This window comes from Desmodus rotundus, chromosome 2 (assembly GCF_022682495.2).
Source record: "Desmodus rotundus isolate HL8 chromosome 2, HLdesRot8A.1, whole genome shotgun sequence".
NCBI lineage: Eukaryota > Metazoa > Chordata > Mammalia > Chiroptera > Phyllostomidae > Desmodus > Desmodus rotundus.
The window spans coordinates 2,376,365-2,400,119 of NC_071388.1; the positions used below are offsets into that span (position 1 = coordinate 2,376,365).

General features: G+C 58.3%; 2 protein-coding genes across 7 annotated transcripts in view; both read left to right on the forward strand.

Annotated features, from left to right (window-relative positions):
• The window catches only part of IFNAR2 (interferon alpha and beta receptor subunit 2), a 31,144-nt gene extending 28,149 nt beyond the window's left edge, over window positions 1-2,995 (forward strand). For 4 of the 5 annotated variants that reach the window (XM_053916784.1, XM_053916778.1, XM_053916780.1 and 1 more), the window contains one exon: window positions 1,376-2,995. In XM_053916784.1, coding sequence (XP_053772759.1) covers window positions 1,376-2,092 — 717 coding nt within the window. In that variant the 3' untranslated portion in view covers window positions 2,093-2,995. The remainder of the gene's footprint in view (window positions 1-1,375) is intronic. The other variant, XR_008425948.1, reaches the window with a different exon arrangement.
• Window positions 2,996-4,657: 1,662 nt separating this feature from the next.
• IL10RB (interleukin 10 receptor subunit beta) lies at window positions 4,658-23,122 on the forward strand. 2 transcript variants are annotated; one of them, XM_045195388.3, is made up of 7 exons: window positions 4,658-4,861; window positions 6,479-6,602; window positions 9,891-10,048; window positions 10,688-10,788; window positions 13,943-14,090; window positions 18,943-19,103; window positions 22,498-23,122. In XM_045195388.3, exons 1-7 carry the CDS (start codon window positions 4,813-4,815, stop codon window positions 22,672-22,674), a joined length of 918 nt encoding a protein of 305 aa, XP_045051323.2. In that variant the 5' UTR covers window positions 4,658-4,812; the 3' UTR covers window positions 22,675-23,122. The 2 variants fall into 2 exon arrangements, with proteins under 2 accessions (XP_045051323.2, XP_024417091.2); XM_024561323.3 differs by having other exon boundaries at window positions 4,675-4,861; window positions 10,622-10,788.
• The last annotated feature ends 633 nt before the right edge of the window (window positions 23,123-23,755 follow it).

A 23,755-nucleotide genomic window follows, 5' to 3' on the forward strand; every position in this document is an offset into this window, starting at 1 on the left:
CCAGTAGTTATGCAACTTTTCATTCAGAACTATCCCATCTTTCTATGTGTCAACTGACTCACCTCATCTAATTTTTTAACAGCCACATATTTAAATATTCCTCCAGAGTTGATACAATTGTATTCTTTTCTTTCTTCTTATTTTTACTGGGTCAGATGGGCTGGGGAAGGAGTGTTGGTTGGGTCGGTATTTCTACTTTTGGAGGTTTTTAAACTGCCCATTTTAAACTGGGATTTGAACTTGGCATTGGGCTGTGCCTTAGGAGATGCGAAACCCGGAACACTGTGTGCCGGGTTTCATCCACACCGTCGTGTGAAAGGCAAGATCGTTAATGTTTCAGAAGGCAATGTAGGGGGTTCTTTGTGGCTTTGGGATAAGGAAGATTCTCAGACACAAAAAGCAAAAACCGTAAGGGAGGATCAGTGATACATTTTCATACATTAAAATTAAGAATTTCTTTTTCTCAAATGTCATCATAAGCAGAGTAAAATGATAAAATCACAGACTGGGGGAAAATATATGTAACAAATAATTGACAAGTGATAAGCATTTGGGTTGTATAAGAGCTCCCATGAATCCATGAGAAAAAAGATGAATGCCCCAATAGAAGAAACCCACCCCGCTGCCCAGGCCGGGTCTGGGTAGAGCAGGGAGGAGCCAGTCTGGGGAATGGAGCAGCCGGGCAGGCTGCGGGCAGACTGAGACCAAGAGGGTGCTGCGTATGCCCTCCTTGTGGCCACCCATCATCCACTGGAGATGGGGACACTCGGCCACCTGTGTTCTCCTTAGCTCGCCCCACCTGTCCCTGGAGTGTTTTCTTCCAAGGGCGGAAGAGAGTGCCCCAGTCTCTGTCTTCCTGGACCCTTTGGAGGTCAGTCCAGGGGGCTTTGACCTCCTCCCCCCCCTTGCAGTCAGTTCCCCACAGTCTCTCCTCACCCACAGCTCCCTGACACCCTCCGGAATGGCCGTCTGTCCAGCCTGAAGGAGCACAGCAGGAGGGGCGGAGGGAGGGCAGGAGGATGGGCTGGCTGGGCCAGACGAGGTCTGGGCCTCAGGCTGCCTGCCTGGTGTGAAAGCCAGGCTCCTCTGGGCCAGCTTCTTACCTGTCGGCTTCCTTCCTCACCTGCGGACGGGGAGCGAGACTAGGAAGCCTGCGACCCAGCGCGGTCAGTCGGGAGGGTGAAACAAGCCTGTCGGCACTCCGTGGAGAGCCCGCCCACTGGGAACACTCTAGAACCGTTAGCTCCGACCATTGCTGCCGCAGCCGTGGCCTCAGCCCCACGCAGTCCGTCTCCTTCAGCTTTATGATGTCGGAAGATGAAGGACAAACACAGCTGACAGACTCTCTCTCTCTCTCCCTCCCTCCCTCTCAAAGAACTTCCACAACCTGCCGGCCTGGGCACTCCCTGAGCCGCCGCCCTTGGAAGCTGTGGCCGTGTTGGAAGTCATCCACGTCCACAGAAAGAAGAAAGTGTGGGACTACAACTATGACGACGAAAGTGACAGCGACGAGACCGTGCTCCGAGCCAGCGCAGGGGGTTATACCACGCATGGGCTGACCATCAGGCCCGTGCGCCCGGAGTCCAGCCCCGCAGCCCCCCTGGAGGACTACAGCAACCCCCACGCCCAGGAGGACGAGCTGCCTGAGCCTGAGGCCGAGACCCAGTCGCTGATGGCGCCAGAGCCCGGGCCCCGGTGCTCTGAGTGTGTCGGCGGGGTCTCCGAGGGGCAGCGGACTCCGCCCATGGGCCTCTTGTTCAAGGACAACAGCAGCTCCACTGAGAGCTCTGCAGACAGGAATTTCTTCAATGTGGACTTGAACTCTGTGTTTGTGAGGGTCCTGGATGACAGCGACACAGAGGTCCCCCCGGTGCCCTCTCTTGCAGAAGAGACAATTGATCCGGAGGATCCCGACGAAATGGGGACAAGCCTTCTGGTGGCCAGTGGACAGGGCACCCAGCCACCCCTCCCCGGCCCCCCTGGGCTGGGCCTGTGGCTTGAAGATGCTCCTTCTGATAGAAGTGACACTTCCGAGTCGGACGTTGATGACAACGCTGGTGTCAACATCGGGGATGGTTATTTAATGAGATGAACCCCCAAACACTGAATTAACTGACATCTACCTCTCCCCTGTCCCCTGGTACCCTCACTGCCCCTGTGGTCAGCAGGTGTTCTCGGGGGCAGAGTGGCCCCCCTTCTTCCTCCCGGTGCAATGCCCGAGGTGGGGGAGGGGCGGCAGAAACCTGGTGTCGTGGTGTGCATTTTTTACATGTTCAAAGTGACAGGCTTCGCAGGGAGAGTACCCCGTCCAGTGGTCATGCATTGATACTGCTTCTGCCCCTGTCTTCCAAAGGAGCAGGGTTCCTGGGGTTTTCTGGGGTGGCCCGGGGTGGGCGTGGGGAGAGAGAAAAGGAAGACCGCAGGGTTCACAGCAGGAGCGAACTGGGCAGTGCCTCCCACAGGTTCCAGAAAGAGCAGAAAAACGGGCCAAACAAGAGGTGGGAGGGCAGACGGGGGACTCACAGACAGCAGAGGACATGTTCCCAGGTGAAGTAAGGAAGGTCCTGCCGGTGTAACAGTGGGAAATTGTGAAGGTGAGGGACTGTAACCCAGCCCGCTGTTCTTCTGACATTGTTTCCGCAGGTGCTGACTCTACCCAACATGTGGCTCGTAGATGAACGCTGTGTTTGTATAAAAATCTGTGGGACTAGCTTCAAAGACCTTCAGGCATCCCAGCTCCAGATTTGCTGACCTTCAGCCTTGGAGCCAGGGTGACGTCCGTGGGACCATCACCTGTCTTACTGGACTGGACAGTGTCCAGTCCTCGTCTGCATGTAGAGAACTTTGCAACCTCCTCTCCTGATCTCTTTGTTCTGTCCCTTCTCCCTATAAAACCTCTGCCTCCACGGAGAGGGGGAGATGGGCTTTGAGACGCGATTCCCCATCTTCCAGGAGGCTGGCACCTGAAAATAAACTGCTTTCCTTTGTATCAGCACCTGCCTCTCGAGTGTTGGCTTTCATGGTGGAAGGCAGCTGGACCTTCGCGCGGTTACGTGGAGATTTAGGCTCCTCCCAGATGCCCTCTTCTGTTGCGGGCACTCTGGAACCAAAAACAGCCCTTCATCCAGCCCTCCTCAGTCTGAGTGAGGAAGACAGGCCCACACACACATCTCTCTGGCAACAGGCAGGCACCAGAGGAAGCAAACGTTTGCATGCAGGAGAGGACCTTTGTGCCATATTTAAGATTTTTTAAAAAGCAAGTGAGACAACAAACATGCAAAAGTGCTTCAAGATCTTCAGAAGAAATAAGGCCTAAAGTTTCTAGAGGTCATCTGTAAGAATTTAAGAAGTTCTACGCGCGCTGATGCCCACTATCCTGTGTGTGCCCACAGTTCCTGTAAAGGGGGTGGGGGCGGAGCGCAGGGAGGCATCCAGAATATCAGTAGCCAGCAGCGCAGGATGGAACCCCTCCCCCAAAGTCCATTCCACTGTGTGACCCTGAGCATGTGGCTTAGCCTCTCGGAGTCTGTGTCTTCACTTGTGAAATGAGCAGGCTGGACTAGGGGATCTCCAAGACACCACGGAGCTAGGAGAAATATTAGGAAATAACACGGGACTCGGGACCCCCGGGGAGGTGCAGCAACGAGGCTCCCAGGGTGAAGGGTATAGGGCCCTAGCTCAGGCCCCTCACCACAGGAGAAGGTTCTCAGGCCTTTTTCTGGGTTCATTCAAAGGGGGGGAAACAAAAATTACATGAGTCCTAGTTCAAGGACTTTGAATCGGTTATTTTCATAATCGCTCTACAGTTACGCAAAGGAGAGGTCGTGCGACAGGAAGCATTCTTCTAACGCAATTCTACTTCTTAGGAAAGGGACTTCCTCGTACACGTGGCCCCCTTCTCTGCCCTCCGGGTGCAGCTGTCATACCTTCAAAGGTTTCCGGAGCGATCTTTTACAGCAGCGTGTGTACAAGTGTGTTTAAATTCTGTGTAATGGTTGGTGGTTGGGAAAGGGTACTCCACGTACACCCCTAATACAAACCCGGGGTGTTTTGCCAGCGGCTTCTCCCTAGCAAGCGTGCGCGGCGGCGGACTGGGTCTGCCGGCACCTCTGCGGTTGCGCAGAACCGCCTCGCCGCGGTGCAGCGCGGACGGTCCCAGCCTCGTGCCTCCGTGGCCCTGCGCTTCCCCCGCAGCCCGGTGCTTCCCTTGTCTGGGGTTAACAGCCTCCCCGCCGGGGAAGTTCGAAAAGAGGAAATTCCCGGCAGTCCTGTGGCAGACACGAATCATTGCCAAGTCAATGACCAGTGTCGTTTGTCCCTGGAGGGGAAGCAGTGAACCGCAGATGCTCCTGGAGTGCTTTAATATGAGCTGGTGGGCGGGGCGGGGACACCCGGTGCCCGTCGGCTCACCGGAGGAAACGGGGAACACTGTGCTGGCGGGCGCCACGAGACGCCGCCGCCACTCGGCACTGGCCAGGTGGCACCTCCGGGACGCGCTGGCCCGTGTTGAGCTGGGGGGGGGGGCCCCTTCCAAAGCGCGCGGTGCGGCACAGAGCGCTGCAGTTCGGCGACCTGTTTTGCGCCCAGTGTCCCCCACTCCCGCGGAGGGAGGGGCGAGGGCCCGTCCTCCTCCGCGGCCCCGCCCACCCGGCCGGGACGCTGGGGCGTGAGCGAAAGTGGAACCTGGCGGCCACGCCCCGCCGGTTCCCGGAAGCGGCTGCTGCGTTGGGCTGGCCGGATTGTCGCAGCGCCAAGGGGACTTGGGGAAGTGTGCCCACCGCCCCCAGCGCCCTCGGGGATCCCCGCGCGGGCATGGCGCGCAGCTTCCGGAGATGGCTGGGCAGCTGCCTCCTGGTGTCAGGTAAGGCCCTGCGACGAAGGGTCCTGGGGCTCGGGCTAGTCCTCTGCAGGGCTGGCCACCTGCTCGGGGCCGAACCCGCCAGGGCGCCCTGACAGGCGCGCTGGGGAAGCCAAGGGGAGGGCGACGTCGGGCAGCGAAGACCCCAAGGGCCACCCCTGAGCGGACGGACCCCCTGGGCCCCCTGGGAGGGACCAGCGCTGGATAGGCCGCCGGGGCCTCCCACTCAGCGCCCAGCACCCCAGCATCTGAATTCTTCCACCTCAACTCCAAGCTCTGTGGCTTCCGAGTTCTAAATCCAGGGAGTCCTTTCCTGCCACTGTGGGAGGACAGAAAGTCCGTCCGCCCCAGCTGGCACAGCCACACAGCAGACCCCAGACCTGCAGGGGAGAGCTAGTGCCTATTTCATCGTAAATGGCGCCATGCAGAAGAACCTACTCGCCCCGATGGCGAGTAGGCGGCAGATTCCGCAGGGCAAAGTCACAAGGCACTGGGGGTCAGGGGTTCAGGGTCGTGCTGGGAGCTGGTTGTTGGAGGGTGACGAGTCATCTCTCCAGGTGTGGAGGACAGCTCTGAGGTCTGTCCCTGTGTCCCTCTGGTCTCGTAGGAAAGTACGGGGGGTATCATTCCGCCTTAGGACTCAGGAGCTGGCACATGACTAGGTCCAGGCGTTCTCTTGAGCATGCAGAGGTCCTGACCTTGTGACCATCAGTCAGGTCCAGGCCGCTGTCATCCTCGGCCTCTGGGGGGTGGCTGGTGGTCTGGGGGAAAGACTAGGTTTCTGAGGGAGTCAGAAAGCCACCGGACCTCTGGAGCCTGGATTTAAAGCTGAATGTGAGGAAAGTTGTAAGGACCCTCGGCGCCACCCTCCTCCAGAGATGGAAGCCACCTGCCCTGGTGCAGACGGCCATGGACCCTCCGTCCTCTCTGATGAATGCTTCCCGGCTGCCGGACACGCTCCCCAGGCGCTCTCCTTCCCTCAGCTGTTTCCGCTCGGGATCTTGCGCCTCGGCCAGATCTCGGCCAGGTTCATAGCCAGGCCCTCTCCTCTGCTTCCCCTACACCACTCTGCTGGTGCACATGGGTGGACCCCCGGCACAGGCTCCCAGCCTCAGGCCCGTGGCTCAGATCTGCATCTCCACTGGCCGAGTGGTGCCGGGCCAGTGACGGTTTTTCGAACTCATCCCTCTTCCCTTGCGTATGTTTGACCTTTTCTACTAACACATCTGAACGTGGTTTCTGTCTCTAGCCCAGGTCTGCCTGCAGTGCCTAAGACCCTGTCATCTCGCTGTCCCTGCCATGGCTCATGGTCACCCCCAACCTGACGTGGCTAAAATGGGACCCTTGCTCTCCCTGCCCCTGACCAACGGCCTCAGGTGCCCAAGCCAGGAGTGGAGGTCAAGTTCTGCTTCTCCACAGCAAATGTGTCCAAAAGCCCAGGGTTCACGCCTCTGGGAACGCATCTGCTCCCACCTGCCCACACTCACACCTTTCTGTCCCCACCCACATGCCCATTTGAGGACACGGAGCCGTAGGGAACCCGAGTGTTGGATATGGTCATTTTCTCGGACGGCCTTTTTGAGGAAAAAAGTTGCAAATGTTTTCCGTTTCTTTTTACAGCTTTAGGAATGGTCCCTCCTCCTGTAAATGTCAGAATGAATTCAGTTAATTTCAAGAACATTCTAGAATGGGAGTCTCCTGCTTTTCCCAAAGGGAATCTGACTTTCACAGCTCAGTACTTCAGGTGAGTCTGGAACGTCCTTGGTGGGAAGGTGCCCGAGGATAGAAGCCGGGGCTGGTCACTGCGCCGGGCCACAGGAGGCAGTCTGCCTGCTGTCGCCCAGGTGACGGTGACGGCCCACGGGAGCCTCCCCGATGGCCTCTTCCTCTCTGTCCAGGCAGCACTGTGAACACTGCTCTCTGGAAGCAGACGAGGGAGATTCCTTTCGCTTTGTCTTACGATGGCGCGTGGCTGGACGATTGCAGTGACGGCGGTAGACAGAGACGTTTTATCACGTGGGTGTGGAAGTCACTGCACAGCGGTGGCCTGCGAGAAAGCAAATGTATCGGTGTTTCTTTAAGAAAATTGTCACTGATACCAGCCCCTGTTATTAGAGGGGTGTTGCTAGAAGTCAGCCGTATGCAGGCGGAAGCCACCCAAGGAAGCGGAGGCCAAGTCAGAACGGCCTCCGACAGAGCATAAGGCTCGCCCCTGTGCTGTGGGCGCCGGAGGTTTGCATGGTGGGTGCCCAGTGCTTCCCTGCCTGTGTCCTGAACTTGAACATAAGATAGCTACTGCCTCGGAAAAGCTCTGTTCTCTGAAAACATCGGGGACTCACGAAGTGAGTGTCTAAGACGATCACCGCCATGGTGCCCTGACCTCCCGGACCTGTCCTGCCTGGTGGTGTCTCTCTGTGCCAGCCCACCCTCAGCAGCCTGTGCTGCACGCCTTAGGCTGGACTGCAGGTGACACACCTTTATGTCAGGTGCAGAAGGCAGGAGGCCACCTGCTTCCGGTGTGACTCACGTACAGAGGCAGGCGATTTCCTTCGGTGAAGCAGGAAGAAGCGTGGGTTCCAGAGTCCCTTCACCCCACACCCTGCTCATCCAGCTTTCATTTCACAGGCCCAGCCAAGGCCCGCTGAGTCTGAGAAGAAGTGGAGAGATGAATAAGACTGTCCCTGTTGGCTTTTGTTTTTAACCGTTTAGTTCGGGATAATTCCAAGCTGACAGAACGTTTCAAAATTTCAAGTACAATACAAAGAACATCCTAATAACCTACACCCAGATTCACCCGTTTTTGAGGCTCACCACGTGTTCCCCCCTCTCCCACCTCATGGCCTTTGCCCCTTCGCAGTTCGCTGCGCGTTTCCGGAGAGCAAGGACAGTCTCTGCAGCCGCGCAGCCATCCACGTGGGCAGCCGTCGCACTGACGCAACCCTCTCGCCTTCTCTACTGCCCGGTCGGCTTCTGGGCACCTGCCCCAGGCCTGAGGGACATCGCTCTGCGGCGGGCTGTCTCCTGGCCCGTTTCCACACAGGCTGCTCTTGTAACACCTCCTCCGTCCTCTCCCCTCAGGCACCTGGCTGTAGAGATTTCACTGCCCTCCCTCTGTTCCCCCCAGGCCTTATTTTCGGTGTTCTGTTCCTTGCCCTGGTAGTAGAGAGTTTGGTTTGGACGTGAGATTTTCCAGTGACTTCCTGGGAATGGGGAGGCCAGGCCTGGGTTCCCAGGCTCCTTGGTGTGGAAGTGCCCAGGACAAAAAACCGTGCTGGGGGTGTCCTTGGGGAAGAAAACTCTGATTATTCCAGAAAACTGTAGTCTTCTGCGGCTCTGTCAAAGCTTTGCTTAGAACCGCGCCTGAGGGACTGCATTGGGCAGGGGTTGCCAGGGGAGGGGCACCTCGGAGCATGTGTGCGTGGTTTTACAAATACATAAATGTTTTTTTATTTATATTAATCCTTACCTGAGGGCGTGCGCATTGATTTTAGAGAGTGGGGAGGGAGGGAGGGGAGGAAGAAAGCTGTCAAAGTGAGAGAAACGTCTATTGGTTGTCCCTCATAGGCCCCCTGACCGGGGACCAAACCCTCAATCCAGGCATGTGCCGGACCAGGAATTGAACCTGTGACCTTTCGGTGTATAGGGCAATGCTCCAATCCACTGAGCCACACCAGCCAGGGCTGTATTTGTGATTTTAATATGGAAACATCTAAAAAACATTAAATGTAAACACGGGGAATAGTCATATTACCTATTTAATGGGGAGGAAAATATTTTGAGTGTGATAAAACTACCTAGTGAAAGAGCTGTTACGTAGAACAGCTTTGGCAGTACTCTGTGTTCCAGCCAGTGGGTGCATTTGTTTGCGTGAAGGAGGGGCCCCCGGGAGGAAACCCGCTTAGGGGACCGAGTCCTGGATTTTGCAGAAGGTGGGACAGGAGGCAGCCATGAAGGCTGCTCAGTCGGCGAGAGGCCCGTGGGGTAGTAAGTGGAAGAGTCAGGTTGCCAACTACCGGGAGCCCGCTTGGCTCTGCCCGCCCTTCGCAAGAGGCTGTTCCAGTCGCGCTCAGAACCTGGTCCGGCGCTCGTGGTGCCCGGAGCCGTGGGCTCTCAGTCAGGCCGACCTGAGTTCGGTCGGATGAGCTTCTCAGGTCGTCCATGCCTGTGTGTGTCATCTGCAAAATTGGGGAAACGACACTGAAAAAAACACTCAGTGCCCTGTCTGACACCAGCTGCTGCACCGCGTTAGCCATCAGTGCTCTTACCAGCGCCTTCCTTGTCACCTCTGCTTAGCCACAAGGGCTGTGGCGCAGGGACAGGAGGTGGGGCTGGGGAACAGACGGTCAAAGTCCTCACTGTTGGCACGACAAGACCCCGGCTCTTCTGGGCTCAGGGGGAGCTAATCACGCCTCTGGAGGCCGTGGGTGGTTAGGTCGCAAGCACCTGCTGGGCATGTAGACACCCCTTTTCTTCTTCCACTCCACGTCCCTGCTGCCCTCCCTTCAGTGGCCGGTGCCAGGGCTGGGGATCAGAGCTCAGCGAGTTGTTTCCCGATTTTCCGGAGTGATTGCAACACTAGTCATGTACAGGACTTTATTTGAAGTCGTTGTAATCGACCCGCGGCAGCTAACCAGCGAATGCTAACACTGCACAGACCGTGTCCCCGGTCTCAGAAACACGAGCAAGGCAGGGAGCTGTCTTCATCGAGGGCGTGGACGCCTCCGCCCCCTCCTGGAGAGACCCGAGGGTGGGAGAGTCTCTGAGAAGTTCTGCTGTGAAGACAGACTCCTCTTCACATTCACCCCAAATCCCTTGGCCGTGGAACGGCCTATTTTTGAAACATCTCAAGGATTCTAAGGTCCCGTGGGGCACAGTTTGTAAAATGCTCGTGGAGGACAGGTACTGGTCGTCACAATGGGTGAAGAAGAATTTGCATTGCTTTTCCCTCCCTGCCCCCTTCCCCGGCAGCAGGGGGCACGGGCTCCCGGGCCTGGAGGGGCAGCTCTCACAGTTTCCTCTCACTGGTTTGCAGTTACAGGAAATTCCAGGACGTGTGCGCCAACACTGCCCTGACCCAGTGTGACTTCTCCAGGCTCTCCAAGTACGGCAACCACACCTTGAGAGTCAGGGCGGAACGGGCAGATGAGCACTCCCAGTGGGTGACCCTCCTCTTCTGCCCTGTGGATGACAGTAAGTCCCCTTAGGTTCCATCTCCTTGTGCTGTCACCCTCGTGCCTCGGTGTTTCCCCGTGGGCTGGCCCGTCAGCGGGAATTCACTGAGTGCCTGCCGAGGGGAGGATGGGCTGTGCAGGGAGCTGAGGGAATCACAAAGAGGGACGTGGCCTTCGAGACACTGGTGGGGGAGGCAGGACAGGATAGTCAGTGAGTGAGGGACTTAAATATAAATTCAGGAACTGCAGTGCTGCAGGGTGAGGAAGAGATGGGGCTGGCACCGTGAACGGGAAGGTCTGGAATGAGTGGTGTGACGCCCTCCGGGAAATGCATTAGTGGGTGGTTTCTCGTGCGAACATCTTGGACCCTGAGGCAGATGCGGGTGGGCCAGCCTGGTGCCCCTGGGCTGCAGGCCCGCACAGCACGCCCCTGCCCTGCACGCTGGACGCCTTGCTCGCACAGTCGTAGCTGTGTGTCAGAGGGCAGACGTCTTCAGGAGACCGACTGGTTTGCACAGTTACGAAAAATAAACGTTGACGTTTTTGAAATGGGGTTTCTTATCGTTGTTTTGCTTTGTTCTCCTATCTGTAGCCATTATCGGATCTCCTGGAATACAAGTAGAAGCACTCGCCAATTCTTTACACGTACGTTTCTCAGCCCCCAGAATTGAGAAGGAACACGAAACCTGGACCATGAGGAACTTCTACGACTCGTGGGTTTACAACGTGCAGTATTGGAGGAACGGCTCCGATGAAAAGGTGAGCGAGGCGCGTCCTGCGCATCTCAGGTGGAGCTCCCTGTGCTCTGCTCAGGGCTGGTCCGGGGCCGTGACCTTAGAGGGAGGGGCCAGGAGGCCACAGACTCAGGGTCTTGCAAGGTGGCAGCACCTTAAGGTCCGGAGGCCCTCAGGCCTGGTCTTCTGAGCGCCAGAAGCTCCCGGTCTGGGGGCTGCTCAGTGTCCCTGACTCAGGCTTCCCAGGCCCCGAGGGAACAGAGTCTGGTCAGTTCTGCACGTCACTCGGGCCTGTCTTTCTGAGAAGGGAAGTTGCAGAAGGCAGAGCTGACTCAGCGAGTGGCTGGGGGAACTCAGAATCAGCTGAGTCGGGTGATGAGCTGAATGACCACAGGTTCCTGGCAGCAACCCTAAGCCCCCCTCGCTCCCCCCGCCCCGCCTGAAGAGTCAGATTCGTGGTCAGGCAGCCCCTCCCCTGGACGCTGGATGAACAGTGTCCCCTTTTACCTGTTGGAGCCACGTTTCCACATTGCTCTCCTCCTTTTCGGGGGACAACTCCTTTAAACACGGGGGCTGGGAGTGCAGAGACCTGCTGGAACGCTGCCCCAGCCACTGTGCTTGGCCTCGGCTTCCTCATGTCTGCAAAATGGGCTAATAACCCGCTTCGTTAATGAAGGGTGGACGGCCTGCTTCATAGGCTTGCTGGGGAGTTTGATGACATAGTGAAAAACTAAACTTGTCGCGTTGCCCGATGTCTGTGTGCGGTCAGCAGGTGAGGCCCCTCCCCCTTCCTTACGCAGGCGTGGGAAGGTGGTTGGCATTCGTCCTTGGAAAAGTTCTTATTCTTAGTGCTTCGGAGCTGAGTGTCATCTGTGGCCCTAACTGACTTACGTGTATGTTACGTAAGTTAAGTTACATCTGTGTTATCTCCTCTACACTAAAACGTTGATTTTTATCACCTACTTCTCAAGCGTTTTGGAGGAAAGGGTCACCCACATGTACTGTCATACGTGCAGTTAAATCTGTAGGCACATACTGCAGAGCCCCCACAAAATCTCAAGTTCACTCCCCCCCCCAGAAAATGCTCCATTGAACGAAGCAAGATATCCACCTTCTTCACAGAATAGTCGGTGTGGCCTGAAGTTCGGGCCTCAGGAAAAGTGTGTCTAGAAAGCAGTGCAGACTAATATGCTTCGTGGCCGCTCGCCAAATGCAGGTGGCTCCGCTCCGCTCTGAGATGCAGAACTAAGGCAGGTCCACCCGCTCGGGAGTGCGCTGCAGACTCTGACTAAGGGCTGGAGTGCACCAGCCAGCAGCCCGAGGGCCTCCGAGTGTGTGTTTAACTCCTTATCTTGAACATACCCCCAGGACAGGCCACTCACCTGTTCGTCCCATTCCTGGGCCTTTGGTGTGCCGTGCCTGTGAAGTCACCCAGACCGGTTTACGTCGGCTATCTACTGAATATTTGAGCCCCCACCCCAAATTCCTGCATTGGCTCATAATCCCTAATGTGATGGTCCTAGGAGGTGGACCTTCGGGCAGGGGTGAGGGCACGAAGGCCAAGCCCCCATGAGGGAGATTCCTGCGTGTATGAAAGAGACCTCATCACATGAGGGCACATCGAGGAAACGGGCAGCTAGGAAGCAGGAAGTGACCCTCAGCAGACCTTGGTCTTGGACGTCTAGCCTCATGGTTCTGAAGCCGCCCGGTCTGGGGCGTTCTGCTCTAGCAGCTGGAAAGGACCCAGACAATGCGGTTCTCTTTAAGAACACCAAGGCTTCTGAGCGGGCGCCTGCTGGGTTAGGGCCCCAAACTAATAGTGGAAAAGGCTTTTGGAAATTCCTTTGCTTCCTGACGGGAGACAGTGAGAAGATCAAACCAGAAGCTGCCCAGAAGCAAGAGGAGGCTGGGAAAAGCAGCGAGTGAGAGGGCACCTCTGAGTGGCCTTTCCCCGCCTGCCGCACCTCCGGCCCCCCTCTGCCTGGGGCCTACGAAAAGAGAGTGTGGAAGGTTTCAGCGGGTTCAGGTTTCTGGAAATGCAAGACAGGAGTTCGGGGCACATTTTAGTTTCTCATTATCAGAAGGCGTGGCACGCCCTTTGCGCATTCCCTCCGCGCAATGCGGTGCTTGGGCTCAGCGACTTAGCTTCTCACACGGGAAAGGAGTGCCCACGAGAGGGCAGCAAACCCAGGCCCGAGAAGAACAGCCAAGTGCTGAAGGAAGGAGACATCTGTTCACTGTGTCAAAGTTGCTCTTCCTGCAACAGGTTTTACATGGCACCCTTTCGGGAGGGCGTCCCCACCACATGGAGATACAAGTGGAGTACGCTCCTAGTTCCCTTTACTTTGCCAGGAACGATTTTGGATTCTCCAGTTCAGGATTATATCAACAGTCATGGGATCTTATATTCAGATTAAACTGAAGGGATCAGGGAGCCCCCGCCCCATAGCAGGTGCGGTGTGTGCCCTCCAGGTGAGGTGGCCGCTCGAGGAGGGCAGCCCAGGTGCCCAAGGTGAGGAAAGATTCAGGGGAGTCCCCAGGCAACCAGCGTCAGAAGCACACCCTTGACTTAGAAAGGAGGTGACCATGGGTCTCGCAATAGGCGACTGGCAGGTCAGCCGCTCGGGCTGCTGTAATGAGACACCACGGACTGGGCCACCGGGATCAGAGTGTGTTGTCTCAAGGTTCCAGAGGCTGGGAGGCTGAGACCAGGGTGTGGCAGGGCTGGTCCCCGGAGGCTGGGGGCCTCTGTGCCAGGCCCCTCTCCCAGCTCTGGTGGGGCTGGCCGTCTTCCGCTCCTGGGCTTGTGGGAGCCTCGTCCCAGTTGCTGCCCCTGTCATTACATGGGACCTTCCTGTGTGTGTGTATCAAAGCTCTCCTTTCCATAAGGACACTGGTCAGGTGAGGAAGAGACTCAGTGTACGTATCTTCTTAAAGTGGGAAGTGGGGTGGTTTGCACGTCCTTTAACCCAGGGAACGCTAAGAAGGAGCTGTTCGCGAGGGCCACAGTCAGCCCCTGCCCGTCCCTCAGAGCGGGTCCCTGACACGACCCGGGCAGCGCGGCTCCTTCGTCCTCCTGCTTAGAGCCTGAAGCCCAGGGTGCACGTGATTGGAAAGTGGGGGGAAGAGGATGTCCCTTCACTGCTCAGCCATGTGCTTATCTTTGTCTTCCTCAATAGCACACAGTCGCTTGTCAGCGTGACTTTGAGGTCCTGCGAAACCTGGAGCCCTGGACAACGTACTGTGTTCGAGTGCGAGGGTTTCTCCCCGACCAGAACAAGCCCGGGGAATGGAGCGAGCCTGTCTGCGAGCAAACCTCCGGTGACGGTGAGTCGAGACGCACGTGGCCCGCGACTCCCCTCCAGGCACTGTAAGCAGCTTCCCAGGCCCTGGTGCCTGCAAGGCTCGGGAGGCTCTGCAGACGTTGCCCTCCCAGCTCAGACCCCCGCCCGGGGCAGCCCTGATGGGCGGGCCTCATGCTGGGCAGAGACCAGCACCTGGAGAGGCAACGCACTCACTCTTGGCCTGAAGGGATGGATGGCCACCTCCCGTCTGGGGCGGAGAAGTCGGCCTCTGTGCACCCGCCTGCGCCCTGCTCAGCCTGTCCTCTCAGGCTCCCTGAGCCAAGTCCCATCTGTCCCCTAAGACCCCCAGCAAAGGCTGCCCGTCTCCAGCTCCTTCAGACACGTGATGGGAGGGGCGGGTTCCGGAACCCTGTCACTTCAGCAGGCGATGCTGGTGTCAGGGGCCATCGTGGAGCGGGTGCCAGGCCCTCAGCGCCGAGACCAACAGGGAGCCTCCACAAGTGTTGTTTCTTAAGGAAAACGGGCGGAAGGGAGGTGGGGGGGCGGGTCCCTGGAGTCCTGGACCCTGAGAGTATTTGCATGCAGACACAGCACAGTTGCAGCCAAGGTGATAAACTCGCAGCCAGATGTCTGCACACACGAGCCTTCGTGTTACGCAAAGGCCTTGTCAGAGGCTCAGCCAGCTCAGACCGTGGGAGGATGAGGGCAGGCAGTCCCTCCTGGCTGTTCCACTTACTGAGGCCCTTCCAGGAGCAAGGCATGGAGCTGGGGCCACAGAAATACAGAGGAAGGTGACAGAGAATCCCCTCCAGAGAGAGAGGCCCTGGCCCTAGCCTGGTCACGGCCGAGTACCTGTGCAGATCCGGGGGGACCACAGTGCTGCATTCGCGTTAATTCGCCCTTTCGGCGCAGCGTCTCCTCCTGAGTGCTGGTTCTGTGGCTGGACTCACCTCCCGCCCGAGTTTGCTTCATCTCATGCCCCCCACCCCCATCGGCGGGGGGAGCTTCAGGCCCCGCACCTGTGTGTCCAGACTGCTCTTGTTCCAGGACACACCTCCCTTCACACCTGCTGGCTGCTCACCAGTCCTCCTGAATGCAGTGCGCTGTTATATAAGTTACTTTGTTTCACTGTCCCCAACGAGGTTGTGAAAGACTTTGGCAAATACCAGCTGAAACCGACACCCCGGTGTCAAGGGCAGTGTTGTGCACCTGGGCTCCGTATTTTTGGGTCATTCTCAAGATAAAAGCCCTGTAGTCCTGTGTACTTGGCCAGGACAGCGTTTCCTTCTCAGGGAAGCCGCCCTGCGGACCAGCATGCCTAGCATAGTTGCGCTTTCCACACCTTTCCGGAGGATTAGCAGAACCAGCCCATAATATGCCATAATTTACCAACAAGGAACTCAGTCCAGAAGAGAAAAGGCAACCACTTGGAACAAATTTCTTTAAGTGTTTTTTGTTGTTGTTGAAGAGTTGATTTATTTATTTGTAAAGAGAGGGGAAGGGAGGGAGAAAGAGAGAGAAAGGAACCTCAGCCTGCTGGAGGAACCTCGATCAGTCCCCTCTCACACCCCCTACTGGGAACCTAGCCCGAAACCCAGGCACAAGCCCTGACCAGGAATTGAACCACCAACCTTTCAGTTCACAGGCCAGTGCTCAGTCCACTGAGCCACACCAGCCAGCCACACCAGCCAGCTCTTGAGCTGATTTCTTTTTGGTGCCCTAATGTCATTGTTTTTACTTATCACCCTTACCTCTTTCAAGGGTATGTAAACAACCACTTAATTATCCCCTCTGGAATGTTTGTGTTGTCCCTGGAGATCAGCCTGGGCCTCACAGGCCTGCAGTCCCGCACCTTCTTGTCTGCTGGCTCTTGTCCTCTTCGGTGAGCCCCCGGTTCACGTGCCTGGGCCAGGGGCCTTCCCCGTCCCCAGCGTGGCCTGCAGTGTGGTCAGAGCTGCTCTACCCTGGACGCAGCCGGTTTCTCGGGACTGCAGAACCTCGCGGGAAGTGAAGAGTCTTGCTGTCTCTCTGGAGGGGAGTCTCTGGTCACCCTCCTTCCTCCTGTCGCGCCCCCCGCCCCCCCCCCCCCCCCCCCGTCTGGGCTGAGGTCCAAGGTCAGTGGCTGAGTGGACCTGCCTGAGCCCCCTTCTGTGGCATGAGCTGGCTGAGCCTGTCAGCAGTGCCTTTAAGCAACAAAAGCCTGCCTTCCGTTTGCACAACACACTGTCTCCACAGGCCCTCTTTGCGTTTTTCTCCCTCACTTTATTGCTCTTGAGAGTCTTTTGTGCTTGAACCTGAGTTCTCTCCCGCGGGACCCCACCCTGCTGGTTCATGACAACCCCTGACCTTGGAATCAATCGTCCCTGTCTCCTCTCAACGCTTACTATCTGTTCTCCCAAAGCCTTGAGAACCGCCGGATTGTCCCCATGTCCCATCCTTCCTGGCTGTCCCGTCCTTCCCGGCTGTGAACTCCAGCACAGCGTGACTGGGCAAGCCCCAAACTACCCTGCAGCAGCCTCCTCGGTAAAGCAGGAAGAGTGAGAAGTGCCGCTGGACGCTGGGGGCAGGGGGCAGGGGGCAGGGGCTCAGCGGGCTCAGCAAGGAGCTCGCCCTGGGTGCGCGTTCGATGCCGTCACGATAACGATAGTGTTGAAGTCACATTTTAGGGATTCCCAAGGTTTATGTCACGAAACACGGCGTGAGCCATACAATGTGACCAAAGAGAGCAGTTTTTCAAATATGTTGGGACTAGAAGTAATCACCCATTCACCGACAAAAACCAAACATTTTGTAAAAGAAAAGGAGAAGTAGGACCCATTGACGACTGACTTTTGCCAAACATCTTTTTAGGTTTGTTTAAACACTGTATCTCAGTCAAACCTCACAACACGTGTGCGTGACAGCTTCGTAAGGGTCTTCTCTCCTACAGAAGGGATCAGGAATGGGGGGGCTCGGGGGGGTGACCCACCCAGAGTTGCTCAGCTGGTAAGCGACAGAGCACAGGCCGGGCTGAGCGCAGGCTGTCTGTGCCATGGATGCCCACCTGCAACACAGGTTAATCCGGCAGGTGAGCGAGGGTGCGACGTCCCCGTGGATGAAACGGAGAGGCCAGGTGCCAGCCCCGTGGCCTACTGGAATCAACAAGGTCGAGAGCTTTGTGGAGAGGGTGTTGGTGAAGAGACTCTCCCGAGACCCTCGGCCTGTGTGAAGTAGTGCCCTCTCTTTTGTCCCTCCTCTCCCTCGGGGTCAGTCCCAAAAGCGTCCTCAGGGTTTTGTCACCATCCACCAGGTGTGCCTATGGGCTGTCATCCTTGTCCGAGACGCTGTTTCTCCTGGCTGGGGACACGAGGCGCCCAGGCCCTGCTTTCTGGGGCTCGTCAGGGTGGCCCAGCCACCCGTGTTCTGTCAGTGCGTAGGGGTGAGGTTGGGGAGTAGCCAAGTTGGAGGACTCCCGAAACGTTGAAGAAAGGACAGATGGGCGTGTGGGATCCCAGAACTTCCTCAAGAGCCAGGATGTCCGATCCCAAGTGCAAGTCCTATTGTGCAGGAGGGGTGGACTGGGGCCACTCCAGCCAGCCCTCCTGCCACGTGACCCCCCCCATCCACCAAGAAACTCATGTTTGCACCGAAAGTGGGGGCTGGAAAGCACCACCCCTGGACCATGGTGGGTGGAACAAGAGTTCACCGGTGACCTAGGGGGTGGGGCCCTCTGAACTCAGCCAGGGCACAAGCTGGGGAGATGAGGAGGCCGCTCCCCGAGGATGAGGGAGAGAGGCAGGTGGACAGAATACCTGCCCCTGGCCAGATGTTTAGGGGGCAGCTGGGAGCCGAGCCCCAGGGGCAGGGAGTGCAAGCAGAGGCCTGCGGGTACCTGCAGCTGACGGAGGAGCTGCAGGAGCACCTGCTGTCTCCGAGATGGACATCCCCCACCAACAGTCCCCTGAGTGACTTGCTCCGAAAGGACAGGGTTTTTCCTCACCCTACTCAGCACCAAGGCTCAGGGATTGATCCGGAGGACGCTGCTGGGTGCGGGGTCAGGCACAGAGAGGGCGGGTGGCTGGGGCAGAGCCAGGGCCACGCATAACCGCAGTGGCCTCCTGGATAGATTCTGTCAAGAGGTAAGGCCAGGCGCCCGTTGAAGCGTGGAAACAGATCTGTTTGGTGAGTGCTTCGGGAGGGGACGTCGCTGACAGGCGTTAGGGAGGAAGGAGGAGGGAGGGGAAGTAACATAATAACAGGCGGAGACAGGTGGTCACTCGGTGTCCATGCGAGGCTGCCACCCATGACCCATGCCGATGCCCTCCCGCAGGGATGGCGTGATGGTGACGTGGTAAAGGGCTGACTCTGGATCTGGGAGGAGACACTTCTGGGTGCAGGAGGGGACCTTCACCTCAAGGGGCAGAGGAAGGAGCCCCAGCTTTTTATGGGAAATGCTTCCAGAGCGGCCCGGGAGTCCCCTGGGCAGCCTCAACTGTGCCCGGACAGGCACACGGTGGCCTCGGGTGGCGAGGAGCCACAGAAAGAAGTGTGGGTCTGGGTGCAGGGGTGGGGACGGCAGCCCTGGCGAGGGCGCTCGCAGTTTTAAGATGTCACAGCACAGCTGTGTGGTGGGCTCTGGGGCCCTGGGAGAACAGGTGTGTCCCCGACGGGGGCTCTGTGCTGCCCACGAGTGAGGATGGGGGATCCGAGTTCTTGCTCATTATTTCCTGTGTGAGTGTGCCGGCAGCCATGCCAGAAACCCGGCTGGGAGGAAGATCGGAGAGGGGGCTCATCTGAAGCGCCAGTGAGCGAGGGCGCCCTGCACCCGGGTGGGGAGAACAGTGTGAGGTGGCGGCGGGTAAGGACAGGAAGGTGACAGCGCATCCTCCCTGCAGAAATGGGCCCCTCCTGGATCGTGGTGGCCGCCGTGCTGGGGGCCGCGGTGTGTGCGGCCTGCCTGCTGCTCCTGGGCTGCTTCGCCCTGCTGTGGTGCGTCTACAAGAGGACCAAGCGCGCCTTCTCCCGGGGGAACCGGCTCCCACAGCACCTGAAGGAGGTAGGTGGCGGGGAGCCGGATGGAGGGGAAACCGTGACCTAGTGGAGCTTCCCGAGTCAGGGCCGCCTCCGCTGGGCCGGTGTGTTTTCCTGGAGGGACACATGTGTCTGCCTGCTGAGCCGCTCCTGGGGCCTGTGCCCAGCCAGCCGAAAGGGAGGCACAGAGGTGTGTTCCCGAGGCTGCTCTCCCACCTGGATGCCCAAGGGGCCCCCCCTTTGCTCTCATTCCCCAGGACACAGACACTGAGACAGACATTTGCATCCAGAAGCCATAGTGGGGAGCACCCTTGGGAATAGCCCTCTAAGGGTGGATGGTAGCAGGACGGTGGGGGCAGAGGTGGGTGGGGTGCAGTCCTAGCAGAGGCCTCCGCCCATTCTGGGGGCTTCGGAGATGTCCCAAGCTAAGGCCAGAGGGCCTGGGAGCCACTCGCCATGGGCTGGATATGGGCCTCACTCATGAAGGGCTACAAGCAAGGAGGCTTCCTGGGGAGACACTCAGCTCCGCGTGCCTGGATGGGGGTGTGTGCCTCCCGCCTGCAGGAGGTCGGGACACCCTGTTGTGTCTGTCAGCGGCCACCCCAGTACCACGGGGCCCCCAGAGCAGCTCTGCAGGTCTCGGCCTTTCCTGAGGGGTTGCAGGAGTGAGGCCAGGGCCACAAGCTCCCGCCGTCACTGGTCTCAGTAGCCCAAGCCACACCCCTGGTCCCCGACAAACCCCTCCCCCACGGACCCGGCACCACCTCGCACGGTTCTTCCTTAGCTGTGGCCAGGCTGAGCCACGACACTAGGCCCCTCCCCGTGGAGAGGAAGACCCTGCACGCCCTGCTCCACAGGACCAGGGTCTTCAGGGCCGAGTCCCCACCTCTGAAATGTGGTGTCCCGGGGCCGTGTCTCTTCCCGCTTCTCTGGCCCTGTTAGCATTCAGACGTGACACTGATGTCAGGCCTTGTCCCTACACTGGCCAGTCCGCCAACACAGGCCCCCGGGAAGTCCGCGCACCCCTGCCGAGACGCCGCCTCCTCTGGAGGGCGGGCCCTGGGGTCCCATGTTCGTGGGAGCTGGGTGGTGAGCACCTGTACCGTGAGGGGGATCAGGGACACGTGACCCCAGGCAAAGGTGTCAGAGTGGCTGGAACCTTCTAGCAAGAATGCCAACCAGATTGCAAGCCCCACAATGAGCCAAGAACCTTCTGAGGATGAAAGGTGAGAATTTGCAGCAGAGGAAGCAAACAGGGCGGCACTTTCCTCTGGGTAGAATGTGTTTGGTACATGGAGAACCGAGAGGGAAAACAATTCTCCTGCTAATTTTGCTTGGAGCTTCGCCATCCAAGAGACCGGCCTGGCAGGAAAGGAGAGGTGGGGCGACGTGCGGACGTGCACATCAGCAGCCGGAGACCAGGAGGCCAGCACAGCGAAGGGCCGCCCGTGTGACCTCTCACCTCCAAGGTTGCAAGGCCCTGCAGCCCGGACCGCGGGGCCGGCCCAGGGGTACCTGAGGGGCTGCTGCAGAAGGACCCAGGGGAAGGCGCAGGACTCGCCCGGTGGCCAGAGGAAGCTGAGGCTCCTCGAGTCAGGAAGACCCCATCTGACACAGAACGCAGAGCCTCTGGCAGCCGGGGCCCAGAGAAGGATTGAGTCAGGAGATTTGCTGGGGACGGGGAGGAGCAGCAGTGAGGTCCTCGCCACGCGGTGCCGTGGGCCGGTCACCAGCTGCTTCTGCGTGAGTCCGGACCAGACCCCAGCCCAGCACGCTTCCTGGAGAGTGAGCGCAGCTCCCTCTGTTCTTCCGCCTGTCCCCTTTCCCGGGCGCATCGACAGCAGCTCCTAGTCCATTCTTCCGAATCCACTGGACCTGAGGGTTTGGGCAGGTTCCTTCCTCATGCCCCTCCCCCGGTGGGGGGCTTCTGCAAATCCACACCAGCAGGCAGCTGTGAGCCCAGATCGCGTAGACCCCAGGGGAGGGTGGGGATCACATCAGAACTGATCCGTTAGAGGTGGGACCAGGAGGAAAAGGCTGGAGGCAATGGGCAGACAACGCCAAGCTCTGAAAACTGCATCTCCATCCCGTCGTGGAGGTTGGGAGCACAGGTGGGCCCACAGGGGTCGCAGGTGGAGACCGTGCAGCCGCAGGTGTTCGGGAACCGTGTGTGCACCTTCGCTGTTGAGCAAGGTGGACCGACGAGGCTGCTGCCCGACCGGCCCGCGGCTGGGAGCAACAAGGCCTGCCGGTCGGTCGTGTCCATAAAACGTGAGCCGCCGATGTTTTAAAGTTCCAAGTAGCCAGTAGCCACATTTTTTTAAAAAAGCAAAAGATATTCATTGCGATCTATTTCATATAACCCAATATATCAAAAATAATTCAACATGTAGTCAATATTTTAAGAAAGTGCTGAAACGCATCCTCTCTCCCCAAGTCTGCGGAGCGTGGCCTGTGTTGTGTGCTCCTGGCACAGCACGTGTCGGTCCGGACGAGCTGCGTCTCAAGTCGCCACCCGTGGCTCGTGGCTGCCACCCTGGACCGTGCAGGGTGGAGGGGCTGGAACCAGGGGGCACGCGGGTCAGCCCCCAGGAGGTCCCTTACTCAGCCGGGGGGCGCACGGGGGAGTCTGCTCATTACCCCAGGACACACCTCCCAGCCTGCGGTGCCCCTGCCCGCTGGAGGAAGGACGGCCAGGCCGTGTCGGTGCCGCCGCGGTGTGACCGGCAGGCAGCCCGCGGTCACTGAGAAAACGAGCTGCAAGGTTGTTGTCGCTGTTTCTTAATTGTGGTAAAAAGCACACGACATGAAATCTGCCGGCCGACCGCTTTGCCTGTACAGTTAGTTCAGTGGCAACGATAGCGCGTGTTGCTGTGCGGCCGTCACCGCCACCTGCCCCCAGAGCTTGCTCATCTCCCCGTTGGTCCTCCTGCGCCCCCGGCAGCTGCCCCACTGCCTTCGGTCCCTATCAGTTTGGCCACTCTGGGTGGCTCGTACAAGTGGGCTCATCTAGTACTTGCCCTTCTACGGCTTATTTCACCTAATTTCTACCCGAGTGGTGGCAGGTGTCTGAGTCCCCTCCCCAGTCAGGGCTGAGTGACCTGCACCGTGTGTCCGTCTGTCCGTCTGTCCACCCGCTGGCAGACACTTGGGCAGTTTTCCCCGGGCTTCGGGGACGGGTGGGCGGGGCGCAGGTGTGCGAGTATCTCTGAGACCCAGCCTGCAGGGCTCCCGGGTGGCTCCCCAGAAACGGAATTGCTGGCCCTGTGGTCTTCGCAGGTTTAATTTTGTGAGGACTCCCATACGTTCTTGCCACGTTCTTTCAAAGAGCGTCCTCAGCCAGGAGCTCCGTGTGAAACCTTTGTTAGCCCAGGACAAGAAGTGGGGAAATGTAATAACTCTCTTTCTCTCTCCTGCAGTTTTTGAGCCAGCCTCATTGCAACAGGCTTCTGTTTGTCTCCTTCCCGAGCTCTGACGAGAACGAAGTCTTTGACAAACTGAGTGTCGTCACAGAGCTCCCCAGAGGTGGCAGGGAGGGTGCTGGGGATGCCTGCAGCCTCAGGCCGCCGTCAGGGGGGGGCCTGCCCACCAGCTAGTCCCTGAGGAGAGGGCATGTCCTGCATCTCACAGCCACCTCAGAGGCCATCAGAGCACGGCCAACGGGGGCCCAGACGCCCGAGCAAGGCCCAGTCTGGAACTCGGCGACCTGGGACCGTGTCTGAACAGCCTGAGAGCTGGTCTTGAAAAGCTCCCTTGGCCAAAGGACTCCGTCTTGGGAACTGGCTGCTTGGTAAAGGCCTTACCCACTGAGGCTGTCGTTTCGGCCCGTTAGGCTCGCTATCAGAAGAAACGAGTTTTAATTGTGAGAACTGAACGTACTTAGGATGAGGAGTGAAAACCGGTGCTATGACATCCCACTGGACGGCCGACCCATGATCCCAGAAACCGCACTGCGCAGAGTGCGGGCTTTGGGTTCCCAGGGCTTTGTTTTTCTCCCTGTTGCGTCTCGTGCAGCGTGGGCCCCATTAAAGGTTTATTCTCGGCCCCGCGTGTGTTTGTGACGTTGCGTTTGCAGGCTGTCAGGCGCTGGGCAAGGCTCTGGCGAGCCTCGTTGAGGTGCCTTTGCTGGGTGGGAGTCCTGCGTCCCTGCCCGCTGTCAGCTGGGAGCCGGGGCGGGGCGAGCGCCCGGCCACACCTGGGAGCTCCCAGTGTAGGAAGGAGGGAGAGCGGAAGGGCACTGGGCTTTGAGCTCCACCTCAGACTGTCCCCCACCTGTTACCAGTCAGTTTCTGCCTCTGCACGGATGGACAGACAGACAGACGTGGGGCTGGAAAGACCTAAGGGCGAGCATCTCCACTGAAGGCGCCCACCCCGGTGCCCCCCCACCCAGCACTCGCCCCGTAGAGCGCCGCTTACCACAAACAGAATCTCACAGTGCAACCAACTCCCAAACTTGACAAACGTCCCTTCCTCTCTGCCGGATCGCTCCCTAACACCCATTCGTCAAAGGCTCCCCCCAAATACGAAAAACACTTTTTGACATAACTTGACATTTTTTACATGGAGCCTCATGGGGGGAAAATCAGAAGTTTGTGGACCTTCCTTGCGTTCATTTGCCAGCTCAGTATTTTTACGTTATTTTCAGTAACATTGTGAGGTGGTGACAGCCGTATTTTC

Coding starts and splice junctions, on each gene's coding strand:
- IL10RB (XM_024561323.3), top strand. CDS start 4,813: ATGGCGCGCAGCTTCCGGAGATGGCTGGGCAGCTGCCTCCTGGTGTCA. Junction 6,603..9,890: donor TTCACAGCTCAGTACTTCAG/GTGAGTCTGGAA, acceptor ACTGGTTTGCAG/TTACAGGAAATTCCAGGACG. Junction 14,091..18,942: donor CGAGCAAACCTCCGGTGACG/GTGAGTCGAGAC, acceptor TCCTCCCTGCAG/AAATGGGCCCCTCCTGGATC.